Source organism: Nanorana parkeri, unplaced genomic scaffold (genome assembly GCF_000935625.1).
Source record: "Nanorana parkeri isolate BGI_ZX_2015 unplaced genomic scaffold, ASM93562v1 scaffold488, whole genome shotgun sequence".
In the NCBI taxonomy this organism is placed as follows: Eukaryota; Metazoa; Chordata; class Amphibia; order Anura; family Dicroglossidae; genus Nanorana; species Nanorana parkeri.
The window spans coordinates 1096287-1105399 of NW_017306756.1; the positions used below are offsets into that span (position 1 = coordinate 1096287).

General features: G+C 47.4%; 1 protein-coding gene across 1 annotated transcript in view; it reads right to left on the minus strand.

The window, feature by feature from the left end:
• Positions 1-6045, minus strand: part of LOC108790619 (microtubule-actin cross-linking factor 1, isoforms 1/2/3/5-like) — a 38250-nt gene extending 32205 nt beyond the window's left edge. Inside the window, exons 1-5 of the mRNA XM_018560927.1 lie at positions 5504-6045; positions 2782-2853; positions 1592-1732; positions 573-745; positions 3-144 (exon numbers count right to left, since the gene is read on the minus strand). Of these exons, the coding sequence (XP_018416429.1) occupies positions 3-144; positions 573-745; positions 1592-1732; positions 2782-2853; positions 5504-6037 (1062 nt within the window). The 5' untranslated portion in view covers positions 6038-6045. The remainder of the gene's footprint in view (positions 1-2; positions 145-572; positions 746-1591; positions 1733-2781; positions 2854-5503) is intronic.
• Between the last annotated feature and the right edge of the window lie 3068 nt (positions 6046-9113).

Genomic DNA, 9113 nt, shown 5'->3' on the forward strand with positions numbered 1-9113 from the left:
GCGTCTTTTATTTGGTTCATGGACCTGTTGGTTCGCCATAGCTCTGCCAGTCGTCTCTCGGTGGAGCTCAGCCAATCATAGAAGGCGTCTAGAGATTCCTGGAAGTTCTGGGCAGCGGGGGTGATCCTCTCTAACTGGCGGTGTCTGTGAAGACAGAGGACAACCATGACCACTACATGGACCAGAATCAGAAATATCAACCTGGGAGAAGAGTTCATGGGGTGGATACTGAGAATGACACCCGGCATACAGGACAAGGGAAGTGGTACTGTGCAGAGTCTATACATACAGAATAAGAACAGATACTGAGAATGACACCCGGCATACAGGACAAGAGAAGTGGTACTGTGCAGAGTCTATACATACAGAATAAGAACAGATACTGAGAATGACACCCGGCATACAGGACAAGTGAAGTGGTACTGTGCCGAGTCCATACATACAGAATAAGAACAGATACCGAGAATGACACCCGGCATACAGCCTCTCCGCTCCTCGGGGGCGGAGTCAGAACCCCTGACAATCCTCGGTATAGGGGACATCAAATGGTCCACTATGAGCTCCTCACTCACCTCTCCTCGGCCTTCTGGAGCAGGTTGTCCCACCGATGCTGAAGACCCAGTAGGGGCGCTCTCCGCTCGGCCGGCTCTGCGGCCTCTATGGGAAGAGGCTGAGAAGGTGACCTCCTGCCCTGCAGTACTCGCTCTATCCGGGGCCTTCTCTCCTGCAAGAGCCGCTGCAGAAGCTGCAAAGAAAAGGGGAAACGGGGTTACCGGGACAGCAGGAGGGAAGACAAGGCAACGGCAATTATTGATGAGGGTTACAAAGTGTCATTACACTGTCCTCAACTACCCTACCCAATGCTCACCATCAGGGGGCGCTGTGCCAACAGGTGATACCTGGGTGTGACGTGTCAGATGGAAGCTGCCACTCTCAGGCTCCAGTACCCAGAGCAGTGATGTTGGTAATGGAAAAGCTTTGCTGGGTAAATACGAATACACAGTCTAAGATTGGCAGCTTCTGTCTGAGTGCGAGCATTGTATACAACAGTGATGGTGAACTTGCTAGACATAGGAGGCCTCAGCTGTGGCCCCTGATGTCACCAAGAGGCCACACATAATAATGGTACAACAGACTGCAGACACACTACAGGAGATGGTCAGAGACTGCACACACACTACAGGAGATGGTCAGAGACTGCAGGCACACTACAGGAGATGGTCAGAGACAGCACACACACTACAGGAGATGGTCAGAGACAGCACACACACTACAGGAGATGGTCAGAGACTGCAGATATACTACAGGAGATGCTCAGAGACTGCAGATATACTACAGGATCCCTAAAAAATCAGTACTCCCACTACTGACTTCAGGGGTTTAAGGGCCACACTATCAATATGAAAAGACCACATGTGGCCCTGGAGCTGCAGGTTGGGCACCAGCGATGTGTGAGGGATCTCTTTGTGTCAGGGTAGAGGTCTGTCTCCTATCTGCACTCTGTATATATATATATTGTGTCCTCTGTGTCCCCCCTGGATGGGATCGGACAGGAAGGACACATGATTGTACTCGGGACGGACTCTCTCACCTTCTGCTCCTGGAGCTGGGCCTTCACCACTTTGGCCTCGGATGACGGAGGTTTTTGGGCGTCGGTCAGCTCTTCCATTTCCAGCACCCAGCCCTGTATGGTGTCCAGGGTCTCTGGCAGCTCCGGCAGGGCAAGTGCATGCTGGGAAAATAAATGCGGAGGTCACCGTGATGTAAGGCGGTGATATGTGCAGAGTAGATGTATGTTCTTTGTACCTGGACTTGCCCTGAACTACAAGCTCAGTATTATTAATATTATTATACAGGATTCATAAAGCGTCAACAGTTTGCACAGCGCTTTACAATATAACGAAGACATTACAATCACAATACAATTCAAGACAAGATGGTGAGGAGGGCCCTGCGCCTGAGGGCTTGCAATCTAAAACGGAGGGGCCAGTGATACATGAGGAGGTAGCTGTGTGGGGATGAATTGTCTGAGAATGTGATGGTTCAGTGGTTAGGTTGAGGTGGGATAGGCTTCACTGAGGAGATGAGTCTTAAGGGAACGCCTAAAGGCATTCAGAGTGGGAGATAGACGGACAGGTTGGGGTAAAGAGTTCCAAAGAATGGGAGAGACTCTAGTGAACTCCTGGAGGCGAGCATGGGAGGAGTTGACGAGAGAGCTGGAAAGCAGGAGGTCTTGGGAAGAGCGGAGGGGACGGTTAGGGTGATACTTTCAGACAAGGTTTGAGATATAGCCGGGGGTAGAGTTGTGGATGGCTTTGTAGGTCCTTATTAATATTTTGAATTTTATCATTTGGGCGATTGGAAGCCAGTGCAGGGATTGGCAGAGGGGGGTGGAAGCCAGTGCAGGGATTGGCAGAGGGGGGCGGGGGATGGAAGCCAGTGGAGTAAATATTATACAGTATATATAAATGGCGGACGAAAGGCAGGACGGGAGGGCCAGAAAGAAAGGCCAATTACAAGACGCCACCATGAGGACTAAGTCCCCTCTCCAGCTTTCCTATTGGGAAAATAAAACATTGGGGTTCGGGTGGAGTGATTTTTCTGTGGAATTTTTGGCAAAAAAAGGAGGAGGGGTTGAGTTTTAATGAATTGGGGGTCCTGTCTATACCAGAATTCTCAATGGATTGTCTCCACCTTGTTGGAAATATGGGGAATAGGAGAAGGCCGCTGTGTGATGCGTGTCATCGATGCTACGTATCAGCGCGTGAGCTTATTACATACCCTCATGCCGAAGGCGTCCCATTGTCCCATCCGGTTGTACGCGTCCGTCTGAGCTGCCGGGCTGTTCGGTACCTGGAAGAGGAATGGCACAATGGTGACACATCTGGCATTAGGGGATTATTTGGAAGGGTGGAGCATATATTAGAGGTTCTGGGATCAGGAGAATATTGTGGAAGGTGTAGGGTGGAAGATATATTAGAGGTTCAAGGACTATAAGATTATTTTTGAGGGTAGAGGATATATTGGAGGTTCTGGAATAAGAAGATTATTGTGGAAGACATATGAGACATTCTAGGATTCTGAGATTATTTGTAAGGGTGGAGGCTATACAGGAGGTTCTGAAATAAGAAGATTATTGTGGAGGATATATTAAATATTCTGGGATTTAGAGATTATTTTTCAGGGTGGAGGCTATATTGGAGTTTCTGAGATTAGGATGTTATTGTGGAGGACATATTAGAGGTTTTGGTATTAGGAGAATACTGTGTAGGATGTATTAGCATTTGTGGGGTGGAAGAGACACATATACATAAGAAGTATACATGTAAAGGATTACAGCCTGGAGGCCCTATATAGGAAATGGAAAACGTGGAAGCTGTTGAGCCTTATCCCCAATCAACCTCCACTTGTTTAAACCATCTATTTTTTAATGGGTCAATCTACCCAAAGACAACATTCCTTTAAAAGGGACAGGCGGGTTGAGCCACCTGCTCACTCCAGTGATGAGATTTCCTGTCATGGTTCCTGGGTCTCTTCCCACCACTTAATTGTTTTTGGATGACTTTGGGGTGTTCAAGGCCACTCAAGGTCAAGGTCTTCCCACTCTTGTTGCATTCAGCACAATATACAATAAATGCATTAGATGGAGATAGATTGGCTTGTAACTGACCCCCCTTCCTTCATGCGTAGATCATGGAATGATCTGTCCACCAGAATCCCCGAGAGACAGAAGAAGCCACTCGGTGACTGAGCTCTCCATCATTCACCATACTCAGAGATGTCAGGTCTAGGTGACCATTCAACCTCTTGACTCTCCAGTGTTGTGTTTGCTACTTTGTTCTGTGTGAGCCCTTTTCAGTGCAGGTTGGATCGTCCTCAGCTGCCTACCACCCCACTAGGTTCATACACAAAGGATGGACAGAAGAATGAAGAGCACCCAACTACCTTCTATTAATCTCAACGTCCTTTATTGTAGTGTGCAAACCCATCAGTGGTTGATTCTTATAACATAATATCAGTTTTAAAGCACAAGGAACATGATCAGATAATGATTGGTCCACAGTTCTCAGATATAGTTCTGTGGACAAGCCCTGGAGGTGTCCAGTGTATGGAAAAACAACAGAGTGTAGCCCTATGTATGAACAATGCAGAAGGTAACAAAGGCCGAACGTTCCTGGCACTCTGTTTAGCCAGTAGAGCTTGAGGACCTGTACTTACCTCTAGGGCCCCAGTGCCAGGATCACCACTTTTTGAGCCCTTAGCTCCATAAGATCTTGGTTATATTTTTGTTCTGTAATTTCTGGTGCTATTTTTGGAGTTAAACAAGTGTTAGGAATCCGGTCAGGTTAGGGTTGGAGGGCATTTAAACCCAAAAGCAAAAATTTAACATATTGCAGTTTTCCAACACTCAGGTGTGGTGGCCGCATTCATTTTTTATTTATGAGGCAAAGAACATTTTTAGCAACTACAGAAAACACACCTACTGATCCCACCAGAAATGCTGTGTTCTTGCCACTTCCTGTGAGCTGAACTGAAGGCAGAAACAATGTTATCTTCCGTTGGTAATCTATTTATCCCTTCACCCGCCATGTAATGGAGATGAAAACAGGAAGACGTGTTTAAAGTCCAGCCTGGGTGACAACCATGGCCTCCTCCATAGACAGGAGCGTCCCGGGGCCGGGTGTCACCCGGAGTGGAGACCTGGTGATACCACGACGTCGCGCATGCTGGTCGCGGCCATCTAATTGACGACTGCGCCAGCGACCATCTTGGTGATGGATGCCGGCAGAGAAATGAGGGGACGTTCACCCGGCAGGATGAGCTATGCCGCCGGGTCCCCTCCTCTCTCCTGACACTGTCGGGCTCTCGGTCCTTGACCGAGTGCTCGACTTTTTAAAGGGGGAGTCACCAAAATGACTGAGAGTCATTCTGGTGCCACCCCTCCAATGGTGTCACCCGTGTGCGGGCCGCAACCTCCGCACCCCCCTTGTGACGCCAGCCTCCATAGATACAGTGCAGTGAGTGAGCGTAGCCGCCTAGGGATGGGAAGTGTGTTATTCACAGGATCGCCAGGTAAAAATAAAGCAAAAAAGCCTAAAAAAAATAAAGCATCCACCGTATACAGTATAAGGATTGGAAAGCTGCAATATATTATTATTATTTTTTCTTGGGTTTAGATGTATTTACATTGGTAGGATTAGTCTTAGAGCTTGTCACACTCAGGATCTGATGTTGGTGATACATCACCATTGGCAGAATCAATTTCATCTGCTGCTTTACCTAATAGACAGCAATCCCTTCCTAGCAATCAAGATTCTAAAACTCATGTATGCGATAGACACGTTGTGTCAACTCCGCAGCAATTTCTGAAGAAGGAAAAGGCAACATTCTTGTTTGCTGACAACTTCAGAGAGTTGAGTTGCCATTGCCGGGATTGAGTTGTTATTGGAAGGCCACTAGTAGACTGGAGAGTATGGCCCATGGCTAGGAAACAGATATTAACCTCAGCAAGCTCCCCGCCATAGTCGGTCAGCACTTTCACTGTCCTAGTGACGATGGGCTCCCCGCCCTTCTCTCCTGAAGGGAACTGGGTCACCTCCACTATCTCGGTGACAATGGTCTCTGTGACTTCAGTGACTTCTGTCACTTCCCTGCTGGCAAGTGGTTGCCAGGACCAGCTTCCCCCAGAGGACCTCTGCAGGGTTCCTCTCTGAGGAGTCCACACATTGCTCATGTGATCTGGTGTGGACCTAGGGGTTCCACCCTTGATAGCTGCCTTGGGCACGTTGGCATCTGCATTGTTCTGCTTGGGCAGAGGCTCTCGGCTTCTGCTGGTGGTCGGAGTGACGTTCAGTTCTTTCTCGAACACCATCTCGTTTGGTTTCTTGTCGGGAGGAGCGGCGCTGGGCTCCACATTGTTCCTCACGCTCTGGAAGTCGATCACAGACTCCTTCTTCATACAACACTCCTTGAGAAAGCGCTCGGATTTCTTCCCCCTCTCCCCCAGGCAGCTGGGCCTGCTGACGGAATTACCCATGGCACGGGGCAAGAGAGCCACAAGGAGGGGTCAGACATCAGGGAGGACGACCCAGTCCTGAAAATGAAGAGGAAAGTAAGTTACTGTCTAAGCAAACAGATACATCAACCCCGCCAGCAACGGACATCTCTTTATCTGGCTTAATTAGGGAGCAGCGGAGTGAATTTGCTGAAATTGATAATAAGTATTAGAGTCCACAGCTATGACCATCACATCAAATTGTACCATGTGGACTTCTTGGGCGAGATTTGCTTGACAAGAGCAAAGCCATGTATGTCCTATGTCCACTATGACATGGTGATCAATTACTTTGATGATAAACAAAGCCAACCCCTACCATGACCCAAATGCCAACCCTACCACTATCCTTTGATGATATAGAAAGCCAAACCTAACCATGACCCTAATGCCAACCCTACCACTAGCCTTTGATGATAAACAAAGCCAACCCTAACCAGGACCCCAATGCCAACCCTACCACTAGCCTTTGATGATAAACAAAGCCAACCCTAACCGTGACCCCAATGCCAACCCTAATACTAGCCTTTGATGATAAACAAAGCCAACCCTAACCATGACCCCAATGCCAACCCTACCAGTAGGCTTGTTGCTAACCAGCACTAACTCTGCCACTAACATTTTGTTTACAAACCAAATCATGTGACTGCCACACAAGTGCCGCAATAGAAATCACATGACTTTAGGGTCTGTGTTAATGGTCTTTGGACTTGTGTCGATGGGCAATTGCCACTTGCTTCTGACATCACTTTGAGATGCCTTAGATATGGTTTAGAATTAATTGAGAGGTGCCTTTGGCCTGCAGTTGACCTTCTTCTGAGCTGCCCCAACCAACTTCAGGGCATTTTTGAAATTCAAAGGACTTGTATGGGCAGAGAAGCAGAGAAGCTCTGATACAAAAGCCGGTCAACAATGGCCATTATAGACAAAGGACTGGAGCTATCATTAGAATCAGGGGTTAGCTTTAGAATGTGTTTTAAGGTTCTTCTGTCCCTTCATCAATGTCATGTTCCCGGCTGACAAGGGGCCACTTTTTGGCACAAGAACAGGTCCAGGATAGATGAAATGAGCTTCTGTAACCCTCAAAAAAGTCATGTTTTATGTCAAAACATAAACCTTAATTTGGCTCTATACCAGAAAATTGGATGATCGCACACCAGTTATATCCAAACTCTTCTTTCATAAAAGTATAACACAAGAGATGGATTGAGAGCTCTTCATAGCATGGACAGGGCCGGATTTACTCTCTCTGCTGCCCCAAGGCCAGGTTCCTCAATGCGCCCCCCTCCCTGCCAACCCCCCCATGGAGAATGGTAGACCTGCAGGTTGCATACAAGTGATCTTGGCGACATCACCTGGATCACTTGTACGAAACAAGCGGCGGCTTCCCCGCTGTACATTTAGCTCTGCTTGCCCAAAGCAGGGCTAAATGTAGAAAACAACTACCCGCCTGACGCCTGGAAATGCATGTCCCAGGCATCGGGAGACAGGAATTTCACACCCTTGCTGCCCCTCTACTCCCTGCTGTCCCGGTGCCGGGCCTTGGTCGACCTTGTGGGAAATCCGGCCCTGAGCATGGACTAACCTGGAGCCACACACTGCTTTCCTCTTCTTAATTTGCCTCTCCCACTGACTCCAATGGCAAATTTTTAATGAAACATCCTTACTTTTACCAAAATTTCAGCAAAATGAAAACTCCCAATTTCGCTCATCCCTAATTAGTGTTTTCTAACACAGTCTACATGCCGTCATGCAACATCTACATAAGATCATTCACAGCAAGGACAATCATACCGGTCCACTTTATAACACAAGCAAAGATGTAGTTCAAGAGTTATAAAATAATAATTTTTTAGAGGTAAAAGACTTTTATATATAAAGTAGACTTTAGCATAAATGTATATACAGTATATACACATATTCATTTTTCCCCCCCGAAATACACGGACACATTTTAGCACCAAAAAAATCCATTACATATTTTTTAGATAATTGGATTTACAAATAGGTGAAAGTAATAAACATTGTGGCGTTGGGCGGTGGTGGTGGGGGACCTACATCCTGTTGTAGACCCCACATGCGCTTGTCGGCCTGTGCCAGGACATCTCAATCAGATCCTGCTGGGACTGGAGAGCCGTCAAGATGGGGACTGTTTTGTCTGCCGGATTAAACGGTCAATAGGTCTGCGGATTAGAGCCTGGCAGGAGTCTGATGACAGAGGGCGGAGGGACGCGCAGACGGGGACACACCTGCTTATTCTCTATATAGGAACAAGGGTGCGTTATCTCAGCCCCTGGATAGGGGCCAAATTATCTCCATTCATCTTATCACGGCGCGTTCATTGATAATAAAATGTATTCACAATTAAGGAGAAATATTTTAGGAAACCCGGACTACAGGCAGGGAATATGTTCATACATTTTTATTTGCAGGTTAGATTCAGTTTTTGTGGCTTTTTATGTATTTGCCATTTTTATTGCAAAATGTATTGAGGAGAAACTTCTAAAATGCAGAAAAAAGGGTCCATTTGACCTGTAAAATAAAGAAGCTCTAATGAGATGCGGAGTCTGCTGGGGGTCGCCTGGCCCGGACTGTGTGTGATACAGAGAGATACAATGAAACAACAGCAAACAGAAAGCTTTCAATAGATTGCGCTGGGGCTCCGGGAATAGAGGAGCGGCCAAATGTATAAAACTGAAAAATAACATCTAATACATTTAGGGTTGCCACCGTTTCTTCAAGGGAAACCCGAACACTCTAGCACAGCGAGCGTCAATTTTTTTTGGGGGGGGGGGGGGGATATAGAGGAGAGAGCGATGAGAGGCAGCCAGGAGGAAGACCAAGAAGAGACAGCCCGGGTTATGAGACTGACTATAGAGGACTACGAATCCCAGCAATACATTATACAGCAATACAAAATAATATAAAGCTATATACTCTGTGTTTTTTCAGCGTGGCACCCTGATGTCTCCAGGGTCTCAGGTGGCCTGTGCAGGCTCTCAGGTGGACTCCGAGGGCTTTCAGGTAAACTCTACGGGCTCTCAGACGGGCAGTGCGG